The sequence below is a fragment of the Miniopterus schreibersii genome (assembly GCF_964146895.1).
Source record: "Miniopterus schreibersii genome assembly, chromosome: 7".
NCBI lineage: Eukaryota > Metazoa > Chordata > Mammalia > Chiroptera > Miniopteridae > Miniopterus > Miniopterus schreibersii.
This window is the reverse complement of record NC_138108.1, coordinates 51664106-51689591: the sequence shown is the minus strand read 5'-3', so window position 1 is coordinate 51689591 and position 25486 is coordinate 51664106. Positions and strand designations below refer to the sequence as shown.

The following is a 25486-nucleotide window of genomic DNA, read 5'->3' as shown; positions in this document are numbered from 1 at the left end:
GTTTCAGCCAGCCCAGTAGCTTGTGACACCTGGAGACTAAGCATGCCTTCTCTTATGACATCTAGTAGTGTACAAAGTCCTTATAGTATCCCTCTTTTCTTCTCTTATTGCCCAACTAAAAGTGACGGGGTTGATGGCAACTGTGTTTCAGCAATAACTAAGGAGATGCAGAGCAGCCTGGTCCTGGGCTTATAACCAGTGCCCTCATGTCTTTCCCATGCCTCTTCCCCTCAGACCAGTTCCCCAGTTCAGCCAATATTCATTGTTGTACGGCATCAAGAGAGGGATTTGAAACCCAATGTTTGTGGGAGTCTACAGATTCACCGAAAGACCAGCATTGGCAGAAATATTTTTCATTTCTCATTCTGGTCTTTTCCAGCTGGCTAGGCCAAGAACCCAGCAGAGACTTTGGCATTCCTCCTGTGGGAACAGATTTTGGGGTACCTTTATTTGTACCTCTTTAAATCCACCAGCTAAAGATAAGAGCTCATAGATTAAAGGAAGTAAAAGAATTGGCTGAAATCATTAGAAGCAACGCTAGAGCTAAAAAAAAGAAACAAATTTGGCTTCAACACCTGTGCAAACAAGCTGTCCCTTGAGAGTAAATTCACAGAGGAGAGGGTTGGACCCCGGGCCCTGTCCAAACATTCATTTATTCTGCATTGAAAGAACACATTCCTTTTGTTAATGGGGCCAATCCATAAAGACTAAACCATTGTAGATGCTCCTCTAGCTACATTAGATTGATGTATTTGAAAAAAATTTTTATTTTACAGAAATGTATTCATTCCCTTGGCCAAACTTTGACTCTCAGGGAACAAAATAAGTACATTGCTCCAGGGACACTTCACACTTGCAACACAACATGTTATGTGTTGTGAAAACTGCATGGGCAAGAGGTAAAAATGTAAAGACAAAAGGAAAAGGAATATTAAATGTCTTTAGATGTCTCTTTACTGGTTGCGTTTAGTATTCTAAAGGGGCAAAGGTGAAGATTATGCCACCAAAAAAAAAAAGTAGAATAAGAAAAACACAGTAAGGAAATACTAAGATCCAGCTCTAAAGCATAAGACGGAAAAGAAACATAATCACATAGTAGTGAGCTATTTGCATTTGTTTTGTGATGACAGTGGACACAAAACCCTGGATAAACCCATTCTCTTTTTTCCCCTTTCATCAGCCATCAGTAGCCAATCGGGCCATGAGAAGAGTTAGTTCAGTTCCATCTAGAGCACAGTCTCCTTCTTATGTTATCAGCACAGGCGTGTCTCCTTCAAGGGGGTCACTGAGAACTTCTCTGGGTAGTGGATTTGGCTCTCCATCAGTGACCGACTCCCGACCACTGAACCCCAGTGCATATTCCTCCACCACGTTACCTGCTCAGCGGGCAGCATCTCCATACTCTGCACAGAGACCCGCCTCCCCAGCAGCTGTGCGTAGGATTGGGTCAGTCACCTCCCGGCAGACCTCCAATCCCAACGGACCAACCCCTCAGTACCAAACTGCCGTCAGAGTCGGGTCCCCACTGACCCTGACGGATGCACAGACTCGAGTAGCTTCCCCATCCCAAGGCCAGGTGGGGTCATCATCCCCCAAACGCTCAGGGATGACAGCCGTACCACAGCATCTGGGACCTTCGCTGCAGAGGACTGTTCACGACATGGACCAATTCGGACAGCAGCCGTATGACATTTATGAGAGGATGGTTCCACCTCGGCCAGACAGCCTGACAGGTGAGTACCGGTGACAGCACTCCATACAGTCCAGTGAGGGAATCTTCTGCGCAACCTTCGCTGAAACAGTGTGATAACATGGGAAAGCTCATGTGCTCCCCTCACAGTGTATACTTCAGACTTCAGGCTGACTGCTCCTTCAGGCTCTGTAATTCACACCACCTGAACTCTCTGCAGTGAATACATTTTTGTCTTTCACAGGATTAGGATATAGAGGTACTTTTTTGCATTTTAGAAGAATGGTTGGAATTCTAAGCTGTTTGTTAGTTTTTTTAATGAAAAAATTTTCATCAGCTAGGCCTATCCACACCCAATCCCATAAGTTATATTAAAAGGTGGTATCAAAATGTCCGTTCAAATATTAATTTTTTAAAAAAAATGCTTTCATAGTATGGATTTTCTCACCAACTGCTTTGATTTTACCATCCCAGTGGGAAAAACGCAAAGCTCTTGTGAATTACCTTCAAATGCCACTTAGATTAAATCAGAAAGACACCAGCCAGTTTCCTGATATTACAGCCATTTCCTTCAGGCTGTTTTCTTGGAGGGTTTCCCACACAACATGTAGACATGGTTCTTTGCTAAAATGAAACTTATCTTCAACTAGTGTTTTAAATTATATTTTTAAAGTAACATACAGTGTTAAAAAATTGAAACCACACAAGAAAATATTAAATGAGAAGAGAAAGTCTCATGCTCCTCTTTCCATAAGTAGTCCCACTCACCGCGTTATGTATCTTCCAGAATGTTTGTTTGAATACTTAAGTATGTACATGACACATGAATTATGCACACATTGTGTTTTATACTCATGGGATACTATAATATGTGTTTTCTTTTTTTAATATGTCTGAGAGCTGACTTCATTCTCTCAATAGATGCCTAGGACCCCATTTTTATAAATGTATTATAATTTATTTAATTGCCCCTCTATTAATAGACATTTAGGGTGTTTTTCATTTTTGGTTATTGAAGACAATGCAATATACGTATATTGTTCTTCCTCCATGTTTACACATAGATGCTAAGATAGCTATGGGATCCACTTATTGAAGTAGAATTGCTGGATCAAAATATGTATTTGTTCTTAAATAAAGATTGCCAAGTTGCCCTCCAGGAAGATGGCACAGATTTATATTTCTGCCACTAGTCTGAGTGTTCCTGTTTCCCCTCTACCTTCACTAGCACTGCATATTGTTACACTATTTCATTTTGCCAATGTAGTTGGCAAAACCATACCTTACTGTTATTGTAAAGGGCCTTTGCTGAGTTATGCTGAAGGTTGAAGATTTCATGTTGATTGGCCATTTTCTTTCTTTCTGCAAACCACAAGTTCCGGCCTTCTATTTTTGTAAATTGTAAAGCTTTTTATACTTGAAGTAAATTAGTCCCTTGTAATACACTTCTCAAGTATGTCTCCCCTTGTGTAATCTGTCTTTTGACTTTGTTTTTGGTAATTCTTATTTACAGTTTTTTTTAATCCTCACCTGAGGATATGTTTTTATTGATTTTAGAGAGAGGGGAAGAGAGAAAAGGAGAGAGGGAGAGGGAGAGGGAAACATCAATGTGAGAGAGAAACATTGATCATTTGCCTCCCATACACCCCAACCTGGGAATCGAACCTGCAGCCTTTTGGGGCAGGGGATGATGCTCCAACCAACTGAGCTACCCAGCCAGGGCTTTACAGGAGCTTTTAATGTGTTTGTTTGTGTAATAAAATTAATATCCTTTCCTTATGGCCTCTGAGAAAGGTAAAGCCTTTTTGAGATTTTCTAATTGAATAATTTTGCATGAAGAACTAGTATTGAACTTGATTTTGAGCTCAAAGAAATTCCTAGTGGAGAAACTACCTCTTTTTCATTCAGCCATCAGAGAAGTGTGCCTGGCTTAGATATTTTCTGGCATGCCTCTAAAAAGTATGGAGCAACATGAGGTAGGAATCATTTATGAAATTCTGTCTCCCAAGGTAACCTTAAGAGATATATAGTTCTGAGGAGTTCTGTCTTCCGCCCTGTGTATGTCTAGAATGGCTATGCAGTAATCTGTGCTTGTCAAGAGTGAAGGGGACACCCAGCCGGCCGTGGCTCAGCGGTTGAGCATCAACCTGGGATCCAGGCACTCGGGGTTCGATTCCCGGTCAGGGCACATGCCCGGGTTGCGGGCTGCAGCCGATCAATGACTCTCCCATCATCAATGTTTCTATCTCTCTCTCTCTCTCCCTCTCCCTTCCTCTCTCTGAAATCAATAAAGATATATTTGAAAAAAAAAAACAAAAACAAAAACGAGTGAAGGGGAAACCTGGCAAAGGAAGTGAGCACATAAACACTGTCACTGTGTTAACCCTTTGGTTTAAAAAGGGTTAACTGAGGATGCAGTTGAAATTAGACTTTCTGTTTCAGTAGGGAAAAATTATACCTAGCCTAGCATGGATTTTTTTCCTAGAATGCTGCTGTCTTCAGAAGAAGCAAAGGGTTGCCTTGAAAATGTTTCCCGTCATCTACCTGCCCACTTATTCTGACTGTGGATTCTATCTTGTGAATTCCCTTTTTATTCTTACTGCAGAAAATGATGTCATTATATTTGCTATGGTTCTTGATTTCAAAGGAGTAATACCTTATAATTGATAGGCCTGAAGCAATATTTTATAATAGATTCAGACACTTGGATATTTGCTGATCATAACTTAAATGATGATGTAATATGTGTATAAATTAATTCCTACAATGGAAAAATATGTCTGTTCTCAAATATTCATGTCTGTATAATCATAGCATGTCAAGAAAGGTTTAAAGAATAATACAAAGAATCCATATTTGGAAGATAAATATATGTTTATTTCCAATGTCTTAAATATAAAAATTTTAAGTCACAAGGAATATATCATTGTAACAGGTAAACTAATATGTATTCGTGGAATTGAAAATAGAAACTATTGGATAGATAAATATTATTGTGGAAGATCAGTGTCTTCTGTTTGGAGAGGGAGATAAAAATTAATCTGTGGAAATACTTTTGGAAAAATTATTTCTGTAACAGTTATAGAACATAATTACATGTCTTTCAGTTTTAAAGGTAGTAAATTATAGTGGGCTTTCTACACATAACCATTTAATTTAATCTGTAGAGGCTAGGATTTTGTATTTTTTAAATGTTAATCTACAGGATTCTGTGTTTTAATTTTTCTCATGAATGAGCAGATAAAATAGTAACAGCCACTATTATGTTATTCATGAAGGTTTATAATATCAGGAAAGTATTACACCTCGCTATAATTCTGTCTTTTATTTCACATGATGGTCTGTCCCATATGGTCGTTTCATCTCACTAGTAGTTCTATAACAAGTGAGTATTTACTAGGTATTTTTAATAGTTCTAAGTAAGCTCATTTTGTTACCTTTCCGATGAAATTATAGTAAATATTTATAGTAGTCTTCACGTTGTATGGATTCCAGTGAAGGATCCAGCCAGATCCTCACACCGTGAGAATATAACGCTCTGATGATTACAGAATGCTTTGTTCTTACCTCGAAGCATCATGGGGGTGGCAGGGTCACCACCAATGCTGGACTTGCCTCTGCCCAAGTGTGAGTGATGTTTAGAGTCTCAGTGAATTGAGAGTGTCTGTGGCTCTACTGAGTGTTAACGTAGCACCTCATATTGATAAGATTACCAAGGCCTAGCTCTGTTTACTTGCCCGCTTTATGTCACCGTTAACAAAAAACAGTGCCTGACCTTTTGTTCAAGACACTCACGGGCTCCATAAAGAAATGGAGCTTATACTCTGCTAGGAAGAAGTCTGCCAGTGGGTAAAAAGCTGAAATCCTTAAGTGAGAGCTTTCAAATAACAGTCATAACATCATCTTTAGAATTACATCAGCTTCTATGGACCCCCAGTGGACTAACCTTGCTCTTGCTCTTTAATTCTGTGTTTGCAGAAGGTTCTATCGAGTTCAAAGTGTCTCACACCACTTCTCATTGACCTTTGAGAGAGAGCCATGTCCAGTGCTGAGTGTGCAGTGATAGACCATTGACCTGGGGTTCCTCTCTGCTCTACCAGAAAGCACCTCCAGTGGGGATCAATCACATTTCCTTTGGGGCTCTCATTTTCCTCGGTTTTGAAATGAGAAGGTTTGGCTGGATAATCCCCCAATTATAAGATTGTTTAAACCTGTGATCTTCATTTTAGCAAGTGGGGAGCCCATAGCTAAAACCTACATCGATGCATTTAGTTTCTTTCCATTTACATTGCTGTCCAGGGTAGTAAATAATCATTCATTTTATATGCTTTATGTATAAACTTTCTTGCTACTCCTCAGTAAGCAACATATAATTATTACTCACATTCAGACCCATTTGCTTTAGTTGTGATATGATTAGCATATAACAGAATGTAAATAACACTGTCTTTTTGTAATTAGTTACTGTGTTAATTTGCAATCTTTTAAAAAGCAAATATATGCTGACTGACTTCAGATATGTTTGTGCTTTCTCTTGCTAGTATGTAGAATATAACTGTAGCTGGTATTCTTACCAAGTGACAGATTTTGACTTACTAATGATGAATCACAAACTTCTGAGCATCAATAGTATAGAATATGCTAATTCACTTTTAAGAAAATAAGAAGTTTGGGTTTGAAATCTACTTTTTATCATGAGTCCCATGTGTAAACATTAGTTATTAGAAATTTGAATGAAAGCATAGTTCAAATGATTTAATATTCATGTACTAACTCTACTTTTCCTTTACACTAGAAAGAAGATAAACAATCTGGTTGTGGGTTCCTATAGAAACAACTGTTTTGTTTTAAGAAAAACGGAACAATGTAGTGATAATAAATAGTAAAATAATACTTAATAAATGTTTTTAATTCACTGGTACTATTCCAAATATTGTAACATAAAATTTTATGTTTTCCTGTAAAAATCATGAGTGAATTAATTGAGACATATTTGAAAACAGTTCTTAACCATCAGCCTTTACTAAGTACTATTATGTAGGTGTTGTCTTAGGTGTTGAGATTTAAAGAGGCGTGGGACATGGTGCACCGTGCCCCCAAAGAGGTAACTGTCCACTTGGTAAGACAAGGCAAATCTGCAGGGTAGGAAAAGAGACTGAACCATTGTTTATATATGTTTTTAACAGTGAAATTCTTACAGTGGTAGAAGAGGACATTATCTTTTTGGTCACCATGATAAAATAGCTTACAGTTAAGGGAATGAATTTCAGAATATCAAACCATTTAATAATTTCTTATTTTTTTCTTAGAAAATCTGCTTTTATCTTTCTGCAAGAGAATTTTATTCTAAAAATGTCCATGGCATCTTTTTCATATCTGGCACCCTTCCTTTGTAAAACTCACTAGGTTTGGTGTTCTGACCTAACATTTAGTTCTGTCACTTAGGTGTTTTATATGGGCTTTTAACCTCACCACAGTTTTCTTGGTTTCTTAATGATGAAATGTTGCTGCCTCTAGGCTTGCGGAGCTCCTATGCCAGTCAGCACAGCCAGCTTGGACAAGACCTCCGTTCGGCTGTGTCTCCCGACGTGCACATCACTCCTATATACGAGGGGAGGACCTATTACAGCCCCGTGTACCGCAGCCCAAACCACGGGACTGTGGAGCTCCAGGGGTCGCAGACGGCGCTGTACCGCACGGGCTCAGGTGGGCATCAGCCGGAATCACTGCCGCGGGTTGTTGGAAAAGCCACTGTGGCGGCACATCAAGGAACAGTAAAACAAAAGTTCATTTTGTATCTATTTTAGGTGATATATTTTTACCTTAGCTCAGCCTAATCAGTGAACATAGTGATTATACTGTGAATTCACAAATAAGTTTACAGAGCTATACACCTGGCTGCCCTTGGGTTAGCTTAGCAGCATCACATAGAAAGGGAAGCCTTCGCTGGGTTATTTCTTTATCCTTTGTGTTCCCTGGGATGTGTATTTAGAGAAAATCCCTACGCGAGTTCCTTGGCTATCTTTGACTTAGCATGTGTGTAGTCCAAGTCTATTCGGTGTCATTCTTTTTTAGATATAGGATTTCCTCTGAATGCTTAAGTGTAGAACATGAAATAAATATTCTTTGTAATGGACTCAATCTGGGACAATGCAATAAAGTTATTCCTAAAAATAGGGAGCTCTAGTGCATCACACCCTTGCACCCCACCCTCACATCTGTGCCACACCATAGTGGCTGGGAGAGCAGAAGCTGCAGCCCATAGCCATGTAAGCTACCAGATGGTGCTGCCAGTCTCGCTCACGGGACCTCCAGTGGCCCCTTCTTTAAACAAAAAAAAAAAGGTAGTTCAAGTTTATTAACATGCCCACAAATGAGCTCCAGGTAGCTATGATAACCGCTTGAAGACACAACTCTAGGAGACATACCTCCTAGAACAGGAGGAGTATGCAGATTGTATTCGAATTGGGTTTCTATCAAAACTGAGTTTGGTCGACTGCAGGATTTTTCTTCTAGTATAGAATGTACCAGTTTTTAATTATGTTAGCACAGAAATAGTTCACTTGCTTTCTGTATATTTACTATTTTCTTTAATAGGATTGAAGAAATAATGCTATTTAAGCCTTTTAATTGCAGGAAGAGTATGTATACAATCATTGGAGAAATACCTACTGCAATGATTAGGAAAGAAATGTTAAATATAGTATACAGTATCTTTATATATAGCATCATGCAATAATTTAATGGAGTAGCTATGGAAGAATTTGATATGTCAGTCTTCTTGTGAAGTGAATTTTCCAAATTATCAAAGTCCACAGATTTATAAATTAAATGTATGTCAAAATGAGTAACCTGTACACACTAAGTGTTAAAAGTTTGATAGTTTTAATTTTCTACATATCTGACATCTTGTTTTTTTATTGCTAAAATGAAATTTTGAAATTAAATTTTTTCCCTTTGTTTCTCTTGCAGTTTTGTTACTGAATCTTAATAAACATGTTAAGATTTATCATGAATCAGATTTGTAGTTTCATTTCTGCTCTTTTCTGCTAATAAAATCAACATAATATTGTTGGTGTATATTAAATACTTAAGTGCTGCTTTTAGCACTAATGAGCTAGATTTGTAAAATCTGTAAGTAAGCAAATTATACAATTGTTGAAAACCATAATCCTTCTTGAAATTAAAAACATTTGACTTTGATAAGTATCACCTTTTTTAAAAATGTTGACTTTCTAGTAGGTGTTGGAAATCTGCAAAGGACATCCAGCCAACGGAGTACCCTTACATACCAAAGAAATAATTATGCTCTGAACACAACAGCTACCTATGCGGAGCCCTACAGGCCGATACAATACCGAGTGCAAGAGTGCAATTACAACAGACTTCAGCACACAGCACCGGCTGATGATGGCACCACGAGATCCCCATCAATAGACAGCATTCAGAAAGACCCCAGGCAAGTACTGTTATGTGTCTTCAGAATGCTAACAGTATCATAGAAGTCAACCAGTTCCTTCATTCTCACTTTTTTTCAAGTTGCCAGGACTTACAATTTCTAGTTGTATTCCAACACTGTAAGTCATTGAGGTTAATTTCATTTTAAAGAAGTCATTTAAAAAAGGAAGATGGATTCCTTCTTTCAATGCTTTAACAATAGGTTAGAGAATAAACAGGTCTGTGAATATCTGCTGCATTCATCAATGAAATACTTCACCTGGACTATCTTCTTAGTCTGAATTACACAAAAGATTTTAAAGGACTGTTTTACTACTTTTCCTTTTTCCTGACTGGCTTTTTAGATGAGGACTTCAAAAAATGTATATGGTTGTTTTAAAATGGGAAAGACCAGTGTTGTACATTTTGAATCATATTGGTCACTGCTATTTTGTGCTTTTATTAACTTGGCCCTTCGAAAAGCTTTTTGCCATTGAAGAGAAAATCATTTATAAAAAATTTTCATATCTCATAAGCAAAAAATATTTGGCAAATAATAGATGTTTCCTTTTGTAAATTTTATTTGGCCATGTAGAAAATGTGTTTTATTAAGATAAGTATGAGTCATTTAGTACTTGCTCTGTTTTGAAAAACTGGCCTCATCTTTAATGAAAGTCACTTAAAATATTCAGGAAATAGAGGTATATAGAAACTAAAAGAGAACTTTAATTTCTGTAAGAGTGAAATTATTGCTAAATTTTAAGCAGCTCGAATGCTATTTTAAGGCATATATTAGCAAGATTTCATTCACTTTTCACCCACAAATAGTTGTTTCACTAGGAAATTGTTATAATTATCAGTTCATTTTTAGCAGCCTACCAACTTATTCTAATGAATGTGAATTAAAAGCATCAATGAGGTTTTGGTCATTAAAACAAAATAACAAAGGGTACTTTTGAGTTAATGGGAAGCCCACCGCTTCACTAAACACACTCCACTTACTCTTTCGTCTAAAATTCTTTGTGGTTTATACATACATTTGGTTCTGCTATTCTGCTTGCCACTTTTTTGTCATTTTAAGGATTTTGTAAATAATTTGTCTAATAGCACCTATAATTCAGAAATACTTTTACATGGTTTGGTTTTTAAAAACCTCAAAATGTCAAAGACTATGGCACCCTAATACATGCAGAAATCCCCAAAAGGGCTTTGAATTATAAGGGCTTTAGGTTATACCTTGGCTGAACCTGCAGAGCAAAAAATAGCTTCCCAAAAAGGCAGTAAAGTGTGATTAGAGCTTCGAGTTTAATATGTGTCCCTGAAGAATTCAATTTTGACCTCTGATATGAGTTGATTCACTATAAACAAGGATTTCATGTATGATAATATATATTTCAGCTATTCATAGTATGATAATTTCATGGTCTAATGCATAAAACTGTTATAGTTAGCTTTGATTATGTGCAACTTTACTGGTAATGCATTTGTAAAATGAATGAATGATTACCGTATACTAATAGGTGTATTTATTCTAGCTGAAACTATAATCCATGTGAATTTGAAGTTTGAATATTCAAAGCTAAATATAAAGCTTGTGATAACTATTATTTAAGTTTTAGTTTTGAAACTATCAACTTTAATATTTCTACTCACTTCTAAACCTACTTACTTTATCATTAATGGTACATTATAATTAGCCTGAAAAATTCCTATAAGACTGAAGAAGTTATTCATGTTTTCTGTATAAAAGGAAATCTATGAGTTTTTTTTAAATAGTTTTCTAATTTGGAATCACAGTTTATTAATCACACAAACAATGCATCTAAAAGGAGTAACAAAAGTATTTCCTGTGGAAAGTGACAGTAACTTAAAGAATAAGAGCATTTATGGTGATGTTTTTGAGCAGGGCTTAATCCGTGATATTCTGTGGAATAATTTCATTTACCATCTCCTTGACCCTTATGTATTGTCAAATATTTTACTTCTACATACATTATAAAATCCATAATATAGTCTTACTGTTTTTACTATAAATTTTCCATTGTCTTTTAAAGTAATAGAAGTAAAAAAGGTAGTCTTTATATTTCTCTACATGTTTGCTACTTATAGTTCTCTTCTTGTCTTCCTATAAGTCCAATTTCCATCTCAACTCATTTCCTTTCAACCTAAAAATGTCCTTTAGCCTTTCTTGTGTTGCATATATGCTGGAAAGAAATTCTCTCAGCTTTAAATCTGGAAACGTTTTTAATTCACTAGTTTTTAAAGGATAGTTTTGCTAGATGTAAATTTCAGGATTGATAGGTATAATTTTTTTCCGGTAGTTTTAAAAACCGTTCATTTATTGTCTTCAGACCTTCATTGTTTCTGATGAGAAATGAGGTATTATCTGTATCATTATTCTCTTAGGTAATGAATCTTCTCTCTGGCTGCCTTGCGGATTTTTCTCTTTATCTTTGACTTTAAGCAGTTTTACTCTGAGAGGCCTAGGTATAGTTTTCTTTACATTTAACTTGCTTGGGATTCACTAAGATTCTTTAAATGTTGGTTGATGATTTTTACCAAAATTGAAACATTCTCCACCATTATTTGTTTAAATATTTTTTCTGTTCCAAGCTCACTCTCTTCTGGGATAACTTGCCATCTCACAGATCACTAAATATTTGTTTGAATGGGTGCTATGTCTCTGTGTTTGCAGTTATGGAATAACCTGCCCCTTTGTAGTGGACAAGCAAGTTATTGCATGGAGCTTTCCCAGACCAAGAGAGATGCTAGGTCTTTAAAACCTAAGCAACAGAGATATCTCTGGGTTGTTAATTTAAGGGTGTCTGTGGAAGCAAGCTAAGTGTCCATAGATAGATAAATGGATAAAGAAAATGTGGCATATGTATGCAGTGGAATATTATTCAGCCATTAAAAAGGAAATCATGCCATCTGCAGCAACATGGATGGACCCTGAGGATTATGCTAAGTGAAATAAGTCAAACACAGAAAGACAAATACCATCTGATCTCACCTATATGTGGAATCTGAAGGAAAAAAACAAAACAAAAATATTCAACTAAATTCATCATTACAGAGGCAGGGATTGGGGGCTGGGAGAAATGGGTGAAGGTTGGCAAAGGTAAAAACTTCCAGTCCTAGGGATGTAATGTGCAGCATGATGACTATAATTAACACACTCCATGTGTATTGTATATTTGAAAGTTGTTAGGAGAGTACTCTTATCATAAGAAAAAAGTGTAACCCTGTGTGGTGATGGGAAAAAAAGTTTATTCAGTATTAATTCATTTTTTGGATTAGCAGTTTACTTTGTCCTGCAATCAAAGTCTGCAAATTTATTGCTTTGTTAACTGTTTGTAAAAAGCTGGCCTGCATCTGATATAAGCATTAATTCACATTTAAAAGGGATTCCGAATAGTGCGTCATACCATTAACATCTGAAAATGCTGACAATGTGATGTTACCTGAAAAAGCAAACTATAAAATATATATGCTTAGTATGATTATATACTTGTCATACAAGAAATAGGATAGATAACATAGGGCGTTAAGGCTTCAGGCTCTGAGTTCAGATTGCCCAAGTTCAGATGTTGCTCTACTCTTGACTAGCTGGGTGACTTTAGACAAGTGGTTTAGCCTCTCTGCCTTGGTCTCCAAATCTATAAGGTTGCTATAAGAATAAATGAATTAATATAGATAAAATGCCTAGAATAGTTCCTGGCACAGAGTAGGTACCCATGGAATTTTAAGTGCTATTTAATAATAATCCAATTCTTTGGAAAAAATTCTGTACACACACGCATGCACATTTGCACACATATTGAAAAAAGACCAGCAGGAAGTGTCAGCAGTGTTCTAATTTTCTGCACAAGGATTATTGATAAAAAAAAAAATTTTAAATAATTTTCTTACGTTTCTTGCTTATAATGAAGAGCAGCCATACACATGATGCTTTTTGAAAATCATCAGGCCCACAACATTTGCAGTTTCTGGGCTGACACCAGATCTGCATATTCCCACCAGCTCTTCCTCCCTCCGCAAGCAGGACACCTCACCTAGCTAAAGTGCGCTTGTTTACCTGAGCCTTGCACCTGCAAATTTCTTGCATTGGTAGGAACGCACAGAATTAGAATCAAGACGAGAAAAACAAAAATGAAAATGTTACTTATGTTAAGAACTTCTTTGTCCCCTTGAGTCTCTTTCTGTGCATCTGTGCATCATGACTGCTTTAAGATCCTGAGCATCTGCGCCTCTGCATATGTTCAATAGGGGAAGAATTATTTACATATATATGTATTTTAGGATTTTTGTAACTTCCAATTTTGGTCTAAGAAGAGCTTTTATTGTTATGCCAAATGTTTTGTTTAATGTATTGGTGAGACATGGGCCTTCCTTTCTGACGCCGTCTTTTTCTCATGCAGGGAGTTCGCCTGGCGTGATCCCGAGTTGCCTGAAGTCATTCACATGCTGCAGCACCAGTTCCCCTCCGTTCAGGCAAACGCAGCGGCCTACCTGCAGCACCTGTGCTTCGGCGACAACAAAGTGAAGATGGAGGTACAGGACCTAGTGCCTGGGTCACCTGGGACAGACAGTGCCTTTCCACTTAGCAGTCTCATGCCTGTGTGCTTAAGAAATTATCAGATGCCCTTTTAGAAGGATATTTTGATGACAGATACTTTTACTTCTTAACCATGCATTTCAGTATTGCTCAGGAAAAAGTATTTTTGAGTGCTTTAGCATTTTCAAATTGTGTCCACTCATTAGGTTAAATATAAAACAGGAAGAAAATCAATTTAACCTGCATTTTTAAAGTATTTTCCAAAAAATTACTATAAAAAAAATTATAGCATGTCTGAAACGAGTGAGCTCATGTATTTTATGAAATGCTGGTCAAGATTGGTGCCAACATACAATTAAGTAAAATTACAGAGAATTTATAACCATTACTAATACTGAACATACAGGAACATTTTAGTTCACATTTTTAAGTTTTTTGGCATTTGCAGAAACAGTGAGTCATTGGTTATTGGCTAGTGTCCTATAACATACAGATTCTTTTTTTTAACATTTTTGGCCATTTCCCCCCTACAATTTCATAGAGTGTGTTTCTCATCAATTTAATATGCAAAACAACATACCAGTTACAGACTTAAGGGTGGATGCGGTAAATAAAGCCTAGAAATATTCACACATAATGTACTGATGACCTGACAAATGGAAGAAAATTTAGAGAGCATAGCTGAGAGAAACAATTCTAGAAACCAAATGACTTTAGTCAAAAATCCTTTCCTGTGTGACCTCCAGCCCTGCATATAGTTTTGTTGTGCTTGTGTATTTGTTCTTTGCACTTGGGAGTAGAAGCACATCCCTGTGTGTGTCCAGAGGGTTGGAGGAGGACTGTGTTACCTGCCAGTGCCATTGATCCACCTTGGTCTCCTTCCCTTTTTTAAGCCATGATCCCAGGAAATCAGTTGCATCTTGGTTAGCGTCCTTAAAATTTATAAAAGATGTGTTTTGTAGAATAAAAAGTAACCTTTTGCAATGACCTGGAGTGTCTGTTTCCCATGATCTTTTTATAACAGATTTTGTTTGATCACTGCTGAATCACATGTCACTTAGGCCTGGTACCTAATATTTTTCATTCTAGGTATGTAGGTTAGGGGGAATCAAGCATCTGGTTGACCTTTTGGACCACAGAGTTTTGGAAGTTCAGAAGAATGCTTGTGGTGCCCTCCGAAATCTTGTGTTTGGCAAGTCTACAGATGAAAATAAAATAGCAATGAAGAATGTTGGTGGGATACCTGCCTTGTTGAGACTGTTGAGAAAATCTATTGATGCAGAAGTAAGGGAACTTGTTACAGGTGGGTAAAGACTGATCTTGTCCTGGAGGAAATGCTGAAAACCATCTAGACTTTGCCCTTGGGTGGTGCATTGTGAAGGAGTTGGAAGGTCTAGGTAGGAGGTGATACAGTGCTCAGAGCTGTGACGAAGGCTGAGTGTAATTTAATCCACTGACTCAGAAGGCACTGCAGTGCCGCTAGGATAAGTTATGCTCATTGATGCCTAAGTGTCGGCTAACAGAGGTTCATAGAGGGCTGAATGACATATTAATTATGTATTCCATAGTAAATCTACTTTTAAATAGACTGGCTCTCCTTTATTCTGAAAATAAAATAACTATTCTTAATGGATTGGCTGCCTTCCACTTCAGCTCAGCCCACGTCTGATGCCTGTTAGTACCCTAGACACTTTCCTAGGACCTAGGGATGTAAAGATGAATAGAACTCACTCCCTGCCCTTAGGTAGCACTCAGGCTCGGGAGGAACACAAGAGGTTCTGGGAATGTCAGTGAAAAATGGCAAGTGCCAGGGCTCATTAAAGGTCGCATTGGGAGCACAGGGAATGAATGGGGAGGGAAGTTCCCTACAAGGCTGCATGTGGCTCCCCAAGGGATCGGCGGTGATCCAGGGACCACAGCTTCACACTTAAATTGATGTTCTTTTGCTTACCTAGACAGATTAATCATGACTTGGTTCTTGCATTCTTAACGTGCAGCTTTTTTCTCTTTTTCTGTCCTATTTCTTATAGGAGGAATAGGTCTCTGCTGGTGTTTTGTTGCTGAGGTTTTTTCCCCTGGGAGAAACTATTGCAGGGACTTTTTTGAGCTGAGCTCTAGGAATTTGTAAGATATAGTGATAAACAGGGAGAGAAGCATATGAAGATTTTGCGATGTCTTTTTCATTTTGGAATAAATCAGATTTATTTGAATAGAGCCAGACTTCACTACTACGGGCTTTTATGTACTAATTTACCTGATTTATACTCTGGATGTGAGTGCTAATTTAGATTCTTTCCTCCATATTTCACCATTTCTCTGTGGCTACAGTACTGGTTGCTGAGAACACAGGGTGTTTTAAGACATGGACCTGGCCTTGAAAGGAGTGTATTAGTGTTTCCTAATTCCAAAAGAGCTATTTCCCTGAATAGATTACATTGCTTCCAGTGTAAAACTAGCAACAACCTCATATTTCCTTTTTGGAAACAGCTGCCAATAGCTTTTAGGCTTTAAGAAGTATTTTTTGGCCATACTTGTAGGGTAGGGGAAATTATGAATTGCTTTAAAACTATATACTTTTACCCTTAATAATTTTTTCTGATATGTGGACTGATTACTTACAGAATATTCTCTCCAAAACTAGTCTTTTCTCTGGAATAGCCGTGGTCAGTGTGTAAACACTCTTTGTCACGTGTTAAGGAGCTGGACCAGAGTACTTCAGAAGTGAGTTATGGTTCCAAAAGGCCAAATGTCAGCCAAATTTAATTTCTTTATAAATATTATCTAGCTAATATGAAGCTACGAAGTCATAATATAAATTTAGCATAGTTGTGTGTACGTGTGTTGTATGTATACATATGTTTGCCAAGATTAATGAAGACAAGGAAAATTCACATTTCTCAGTTCTGAAATTCAATGGTAGCAACCTTAACATGCAGTAATATTTTTAAGTGTGGCTAATCCCTGATATGTTTTAAAACATGACATCAAAAGGTCTTTGAGTTCTTTCATTATCTCTTCCTCAAGCCAAATACTCATAAACTGTCTCCAAATTACAGAATCACATTGTTGGAGGGGACCTCAGCATCCATTTTGCCCAATTGGCCATGGATCTCCTATACAGCTTTCACAGAAAGCCACTGCCTATCATGTGCTTGAGCCCACAGGGACAGGGTGCTCATTACTCCATGGAATTAAGGCTGAGCAGCAGGGTTGTTCAAAAGCAACAGAAAGGCATTAAGTATGATTTGAGAAGGCAAGGAAGGTGAGCCCTCAGGAGCTCGTTTTGCTAAGCAATGGCCCTATAAGACAAGACCTGTTAGTCCCAAATCCAGGCTCCCATCTCTCTCCTAAGCAGGAAAGTGTGTCCCCATCTGAACCATCCTCATTAAATTATGTCTTTCAAAATGGGTAGCAGGGTGCTATGTGACCATGTCACCCAGTGTTCCCTATCAGCTTATCCATCTCTGTCAAATCCCCTTTGAAAACAGAACATTACCCTTTCAAATTTCAGTGTTCTGCCAGTGTCTTCTACAAATTACTGTGGCTCTGGCCAGCCTTTTATGATGTTTAGACTTTGTAGGTGTAGCCTAAGCCTAAGAGTTCTTGAGTAGAAATTACAGTCAACTTGGGATCATGGAGTGGTAAAGCACAATGAGCTGACGTGTTCAAAATACTATATTATTTGAAGAAATCACTATCCCATTGAAGCTATTAACAAGTAATTCTACTTAGTTATTAATCCAGAGCCTTTTTTCGTAGTCCCCTTTGTTTGGGTTTGGCATTTTTAATGTACTTAATAAATTTTAGCTCTTTTTTTTTAAAAGATGCCTCGCCTCTGCTTTAAATTTAATAACTGCCCAGGGCCTGCATTTTTGGCCATATCTTTATGCAGGGAAATAAAAGGAAAAATATTTTGACAGTTGGGCTGTCACTGTTAATTAAAATAGTTCCCTAATATTATAACATGATATTTGTGTTTTCTCCATTGTGTTAAACATTTTCCAGGTAGAAACCTAATGGATATGTGTGTGGGGGGTTCTTTTTGTTTCTTTTTAAGTAATTGCTGATATATGTGGGTGCTTAGGATGAGGTTGCTTTTTTAAAAAAAAAGAAAACACAAGAACTTGAAAGCTGGATGAAGCATGGTTTTCCTGAGTTGGGTTATTAGATGTATGTCTGCTAGGCCACAGACTGGATGGAAAGTAGGAACATCTTGTCACTAGAAAAGAACTCATTTGTTCTTGATTGAATAAAAGAACTCATTTGTTCTTATTGAACAAAAGAGCTCATTTGTTCAAGATAATTAAATAGTGTTCCTAAACTAGGAAATATGAGTTTCAAGTTTTTGAGCATCCTAAAAGCATCATTTTTAAAAGCTATAGAAATTGAAGATATTGCACAGAATCTGGAGGCCTACCTTTTAATGAACCCAAACTATCACACATCTGTTACTGCCATTAACACTGATGTCAGCCTTTGTTCTTGAATAATAAAAGACTTTGTTTAAGTGACAGCTATATTAATATTTCTTCCAGTTTAGCAAGTGATTATTCATCCATATGGCTAAGTAAAATATTTCTACACGTTCATTTAAAAACTTCTGGATGCCAGCAATGGATTCCAGATACTATGCAGAACATGAAATGAAGCATATTTCCTTCCTGATCACTAATTTCTAATTAGACAATAAGTTAATAAGAAAGTGATAGCCGTGCACTAAGGACCGGTTGGTGGGCCGGGCTGAAGTTCGGCAGAGAGCAGGATGCGCTGTAAAGAGCCAGAGCTTAGTGGACATGCATTTAGCCTTTTTGACTGTCACCCGTCATTGGAGGATGAAGTAATTTACTGAACATGTCCCCATAGCCTAATTAATATGCCTTTAAAACAGTCATTTATTCTCTGATTCAGAGAGCTGTTGTTCTTTTAGCTTCTGTCCTGCCTCCTGTGGGCCACTAGACTGTCAGGAGCTGCATAGGTAGTTTTCACAAATTTAGCGATGTCCCTTCCCAATTCCCAGCCCAAGTCAGTAGGATCTTTACCACTTGGCCCAGTTTATAAAACAATAGCAATAGAAACATGTGGTTTCTTTCTTATGGAACATTTCAGACCATAAAAATCAGTAATAAATAAAATGACAAACAAAAATTTAACAGTGACAAGAAAAACAATTTATTCTAAATGGGTAACTCTTAATTCAGAGTCACAGACCTTTGAACTGAAAAGGACCCTAAATAAGTCCTCTGTTCTACCCTGTACTGCCCATAGTAGAGATGAGAAAAGGGGTCCAGAGATTGAGTCCCAGGTCAGGTTCTTGGCGTGCAGGCCAGAGCTCTTCCTTCCCTGCCTCGGTCTCTGCCCACCCTGGCCCATTAGCAGGCACAGAATCTGGGGTGCAACTGCCCATTGTCAAGTGTCATTTCCCTTGTTCTTTTAAATTTCCACCAAAAAGGTGAAAGAAAAGAAGCCCCACAATATCTCCTTTGAGTTTTACCTGGGAGTATAGAGCAGCATTGTTTAGCTTGGCCACTAGCACAGTCTCATCAAACCAATGATCGGGTGTAATCACAAAGCTTCAGGTTGCTCAGAAAACACAGGAATGGGACATGGAGCGTGACCTTCTGTTTGTGCGTAGGCTTCTCAATGCTGAGCAGAATGAGGCAGTCAGGTGGGGAGACTCGGAGGCCCCTTGCAGGACTCAGGTGGTCAGCCGTGGATCAGAGTGGATTTCTCAGCATAAGAACAATCCGTAATGATATGCTCCCGCTATAGACCAGAAAGCCAATAAATGCAAGAGAGATGAGGGCACTGACAAAAATATAGAAAGAAGATGCCCAAGAGACCCTAATTGAGGTCCCTCGAGTTCTTTGCAGCGTCTAGTTTGTCTAATTTCCCAAGGCCTGGGACTGGAAGCAGTCTTGTCTCAAATAACTAGGCTGAAGATTGAGTGCAGTTAGAGATGAAGAAGCACATTCCTGGAACAGGTGAAAGTCAGCTGTGGGACATAGTGTTAATGACCTATTTCTGTGTCAGAAGCTGAAGTGAGCTGAAGGACAACCTGGGTGGCCTGGTCACTGCCCTCTCTGCTACCTCTGCATCAGAGTGATGCTCTCAGGAGGATTCTCCCTCCTGTGGCCTATTTGTTTTTGCGAACTCTCCCTGACAGAACCATCCTGTATACCCTAGGGGCAATCTCAGTCAGCATTTCTGAATTGTAAGCTGACTTATTTTCATGAAAATGCCTTTCCAGGGTATGTGGGACCACGTTATGTCATTAATGCTCTCAACCTACTCATGAAGGTGGAAAATTAACCTAGAATAAAGAAAAATGCGTTGAAATGCAAATGTGAATCTATAAAGGGATTTCTAGAAATTGATAGATCTTTTCAAAGGTGCTGTGATCCACCTTTGTACCTGAAAAATCACAGAAACACAAGCTAACCCTCATGTTCTTTAAAGACTAAAGATCTATCATCTGTGTCCTTTTCTGGGGAAAATTTAAACAACAGGAGCAATCCCCTTCAAATGGAGCATGTGAGCTGGGGCCCCACTATGTGAGTCTTCGTGACTAGCACAAGTCTTCAGTTCCACACAACCAGCTCCTGGGAAGCATCCTTCCCTCCGGATCACCTAAGGGCCCACTCACCACCTCTTCTGAAACCAGAGATAATGGCCACTGTGACCACAGCTGGGACCAAGTTAGCATTTCCATTCCTGACATGGAGTATGCATTAGCTGTGTGCAGGAAATCTCTGGGAGCAGCCAGGTGAACAAGACAAGGTCCACTGGGCAGGATCCACCACCTAGGAGGCCTGCTATGCCAGACAGCAGGGGATGCAGCAGCAGTCCTCTCTTGGCAGCAGGAACAGGATGAAGGAAGCCACGAGCCATGCCTGTAAGCCAGGACCAGGCCTCCATGTTGCACTACTCTGAGGGTCACTGCACAAGTTACAGGAACCTCTGCTGAGGTGGTGGCATCTTAGGAACCCTGGGAATGATTCTATACCACAGTGACCTCTTTTCCTAAGAATTTATCCAAAGCTAGGTGTTTCTATCACTGAACACAATACTTTTGTCCCCACTCTCATAATAATTGCTTTCTCATTGTTTCAGATCCATTTCAGTTTCATAATTTGTTCACAGCTTTCCAGTACTGGTGGAAAGCCTGAGTGGTTTGCCTGAAGCCACATATGGCAGGCATTTTTTATCGCACTGCTCTCTTCCCACTCCCCCCTTGATTGCCTCATTCCTGTTACAGCACCATATTCTCACGCATGCCGAGCTCTTGGCTCATCTTTGACGCCACCCTCAGCTTGCATCAGGCTCCAGTTCTTGTCACAAGTACTCCCCCTCCCTCTTCGCCTTCCCATCCCCTCCTCCCTACTCAGGTCCTCATCACATCCCACCTAGACTGCTGTCCTGGGACATAGGCTCTGCCACTCGTCCTTCTTCAGCCTCACTGTTGTCCCTGGGATGACACTTGTCTCCGTATCCACACTTCCCCACCTGCAGTCAAACCTGCATCCCCTGTTCTTATCTGGTAGGCCAGCCCCAGCATTGAGGCTCCCCCACTCCTGCTCCCTGACTCCTGCTTCTCCCCCAGGTCTGGCCCACCTGGAAGGTTCTCCCTGCCCTTCACACTCCAGCCCAGATACGATGGTCTCCAGTCTTACTAGACAGGGGTTCCCATGCTCAGAAAAACATCCAGGGAGAGGCAGCATGGCATGGGGGAATAAATAAGCGGAGCTCAAGTCAGATCCCCGTGTTTCCTTCCAACCCTGTGGCCCAGGCAAATCGCCTCTCCCAGTACCAGCTTCCCCGGTGGGAAACACAGTCCCCACTGCTCGGCGTTTTTGAGGATGGACGTGGAGTGCCTGGCACAGGTGACATGAGAGCTGTACTGCTGCTCTCCCTGCGCTTGGGTGCTTTGTCCTGGCTGCTTCGTGTTGTAACTGGCAAGGTCTTCCGAGGACTCAGCCGGTGTTTCTCCCTTAGATTTAGTGGCATAAAATGAACAGCACCTCTACCAGCACTTCCCGCTGGAATGTAACACAGGAGACTTAATTCTGAACTTCCTAGTAGCCACATTAAAGAGGAAGAAGAAATGTAGTTTCTTTAAATGCAGAGTGGGTACACACGACACCGGTCTGTTCCGAGGAGCCCGCAGATGCGCAACTGCGGGGACGGGACGAATGCGGCTACCGGGCAGCGTTCCCGGCCCGGGGGCTCAGTTACGGCAGTGACTTGTCCTGACGCTCGCTCTGCCAGGAATGGTGGGCACAGGACCTATTCGTCTGCTCTCTGGATAGATCGTCCCCATACCCCTAAAGCTGGGGAGTTTAACTTACCTCATGGACATCGTGGGAAAGAGCGTGACTGAAATAGGAATGTCAAGAACAGACACAGACTGAGGGTAACTTGTGAAAGAAATTGCAGGGACATGTCCAAGGGTGATATTTGAAGTACACTCGGACTTTTGGTTCTTTTATTTTTCCTTTTGCTATGTCTGTGAACACTTGTGGGTATTTTGTGGGTTTTTGGTGGTGGTTTTTTTTCTTCAGTGATTAGGAAATAGAATAAATATAAATGCTATGTAAAGATAATGGTTTTTTATTTCATATCAGAAAAAAATGTTTAGGGTGTTATGTGTGCTACCAGAGAAATTGCATTTTCCAAATGTTCTTTGGTTTTTAATGTCTTTTAAGAAATATATTTTTTAAAATAGCGCTATTATTTTAATTAATCAGTAAAACCAGCTTCTAATTTGACTATAAAATTATCAGTTGCCATTAGAATAAGCTATAGAGCTCATTTTAAATGTGAGCTCTTTGAAAATTCTGCAGCATGGGATTTGTGTGAAATGGTATTTTAATTACTTTATTCATTCTTTGTGAGGAAAATGAACTTTCATCTCTCATGGCAGTATTTCATTGTGATTGTTGGCTACTTGTGTGTACCTTTTCCTGTGGTAGAAAATAAGCAGCCTTTTCTAAAATAATATGCATGAAATCCCCTAGTGTTTCCCTTTTTAAAAATTATTTTTTTTTATTGTTGACAATATTACAGATGTCCCCCAACTTCCTCCCCACTTAGCCCCCCTCCTCCCAGGCCCTGCCCCACCCCCAGCCCTTCACTACACTGTTGTTCATTTCCAGTGGTTATGCATATATGTATATGTATATAAGTTCTTTGGTTAATCTCTTCCTGTCTCCTCTCCCCTGCCCCCCACTGAGATATGTCAGCCTGTTCCATGCATCCATGCCTCAGGACCTGTTTTGTTCATCCATTTATTATGGTCATTAGATTCCATAGCCTAGTATTTTCTAAATTAGTTTGTATATGTATATTCTTAGTCCTCACAACAAATAACTAATTGCTTTAAATTAAATAAACACCTCAAGCTTTCTAAACTAAATTGTAGCTTATTTTTAACTTTCTCCTTGGGAACCAGGAGATAGTGAAGTGTGGTGCTAAATATTTTTAAAGCAAATTTTGCATTAGAATGTTGGAGCTAGAGGTTTATCATGATGATGGAAAATGCTAATCCCACAGCTCTTTTCTGATCAGGCTTTCTACATCTGGGAGTTAGTGTATTTCTCTTCATTCCATAATGCTCTGGCAGTGCTCTTCCCGACCATTAAATGAAGCCTTAGACAGACTAAGTGGAGAGAACACTGTTATATTACAACCTTAGCGAAGTGGAGTGTACACAGGTATTATTAGCTGCCTTAAGAATGGTGCTTTTTACTTTTGAGTAGAAAAACCAAATTAATCATTCCATAGCTAAGGCTTTTAAGTTTAATTGAACTTTCTTCATTCAATATTGGTTGATCAGAACAGGTTGTTTTGGCTTGTCATAACCTTATTTTTGAAATAGAAAGTAAGGAAGAAAAGCCAGTATCTTGAGACTTGCTTTGAGGTTCGAAATGGCCAGTTAAATCCACACCAAATGTTGTAGCTCTTTGTGTTCCACCGTCAAGTACAAGATTAGTGGGATAACATAACTTACAGTGCAGGTGATAAAGCGGCCTTTGTGTGGTTCCCCTGAATGCCACAGACTAAGCAAAGATAGAATCCCCTTTTTTTCTGGTCAAGAATAATTTTGAACATTTTTTGAAGTTGCAGAAATGAAAGCCTGATTTTCTATACTTTAAGGCTGGTTTTATGATCAGTAAGTCAACTTAGTTGACCTAAAGGTAGTATAGTCAGCTTATCAACTGAAGGGTTACATATTTTTAATGTTTCATAATTGTACAACACTGGTCCTTCCTGTTTGCAGTTTGAGGAATGAGGATCTGGCATGTTGGTTCAAGGAGATGGAGCAGCAATGGGATTCTTCTATCCCCTTAGCTAGGATAGTAGTTTCAACAACCATCTGTTTGGGTCTTCATGTGAAAGGCAGGCAAAACTATGCTGGCAAATTCCCTTAAAGATCCAGAACATTGTTCTGACCCTCCCCCCATCGTTATAACAAGACACTCTTGAATGCTGAGTTTTAAGAAAAAACATGAAAGGGAGGTAATACTTCAGAGCTAAGTCTGACAGTCAAGGAAATAAAAAGGAAATCCAAAAACAAATAGAAGCTATTAAATTGGGTCGATCAACAAATATTTTTAAATACCTGTTATATCCCCTGCATATGTGTAAAAAGGCATATAAAAAGATGATAGAGTTTTGTACCTCAGTATACTTCCCTAATAAAATGTAAATTAAAAATAAATTTAGAAATACAGATGCTCATCATCCTTTTAAAAATCATGTAAAATTTTAAGCCTACAAAATAAATGGGAAGTTAAATAATTTTGTGCAGCTTGGCTCTTTATATGTAAAGCACACAATTCTTGGGACAGAGTAAAAAAAAAACACAGTAAATGGTCATGTTGCTATTGATTTATGAACATCTATGCTGTTCAAGCCCATGAAGATGTTAAGGCTCATAGTAAACTATAGGATAAAATATACAGGGGTGGGCAAAAGTAGGATTACAGTTGTTTGTATGGAAAAAGACATGCAGGTTATGATTATTACAATAAATAAATAATAATACAAGAATAGCCTGGCCTGTGTGGCTCAATTGGTTGAGTGTCATGTGATGCACCAAGAGGTCACTGATTCAGCTCCTAGTCAGGGCACATGCCTTGTTGCTGCCTCAATCCCCAGTAGGGAGCGTGCAGGAGGCAGCTGATCAATGATTCTCTCATTGATGTTTTTATCTCTCTCTCTAAAATCAATAAAAGCATTTTTTTTTTTTTATAATACAAGAATAAAGTCTGTTTTGAATAGTCACAACTGTAAACTTACTATTGCCTCCACCCCTTTAATTTCACTGGTGATTCTGAATGCCTTGTAAGGAAAAGAGCAGTACAAAATTCTAGTTACCTACACAGAAAAGCAGGAGAATTTGCAAATCTGGTAAATAACCTCTTACAGAAGTAGGTCTTAGAAGCAGCCAGGAGTGGAGGTAAGAACCATGGAAAACAAGCTTTTCTGCCAATGATCAAAGAACTTCTCAGCCTCAACTTTAAGATCCAATGTACTAAAGAACCACCCCCTTCTTGTTTGCATCGGAAATTTGTGACTCACACTGTTTTAATTTTCTGTAGAGTTACCTAATTTTACACCTGTAGCCTATATTATAATAGGCTTCACTTTCCACAAACCTTGCCTTACTGTTGACTTTGCTGGAATGCATTTATTCCGTGAAGTATTAGAAACTGCACCTCTCCGTATGTGATGAATTTTGTGGAGTGAGGAACTTAAAGCTTGGACAGAGAGATAACTTGCTCCAATAGCATTAGGAATCA

General features: G+C 38.7%; 1 protein-coding gene across 28 annotated transcripts in view; it reads left to right on the top strand.

Moving 5' to 3' along the window:
• PKP4 (plakophilin 4) overlaps positions 1–25486 on the top strand; it is a 213795-nt gene that overhangs the window by 162682 nt on the left and 25627 nt on the right. For 11 of the 28 annotated variants that reach the window (XM_081142581.1, XM_081142572.1, XM_081142557.1 and 8 more), the window contains 5 exons: positions 1181–1733; positions 7208–7396; positions 8930–9149; positions 13549–13681; positions 14775–14988. In XM_081142581.1, coding sequence (XP_080998707.1) covers positions 1181–1733; positions 7208–7396; positions 8930–9149; positions 13549–13681; positions 14775–14988 — 1309 coding nt within the window. Of the gene's footprint in view, positions 1–1180; positions 1734–7207; positions 7397–8929; positions 9154–13548; positions 13682–14774; positions 14989–25486 lie in introns of all 28 variants that reach the window. The other 17 variants (XM_081142573.1, XM_081142575.1, XM_081142574.1 and 14 more) reach the window with 4 other exon arrangements.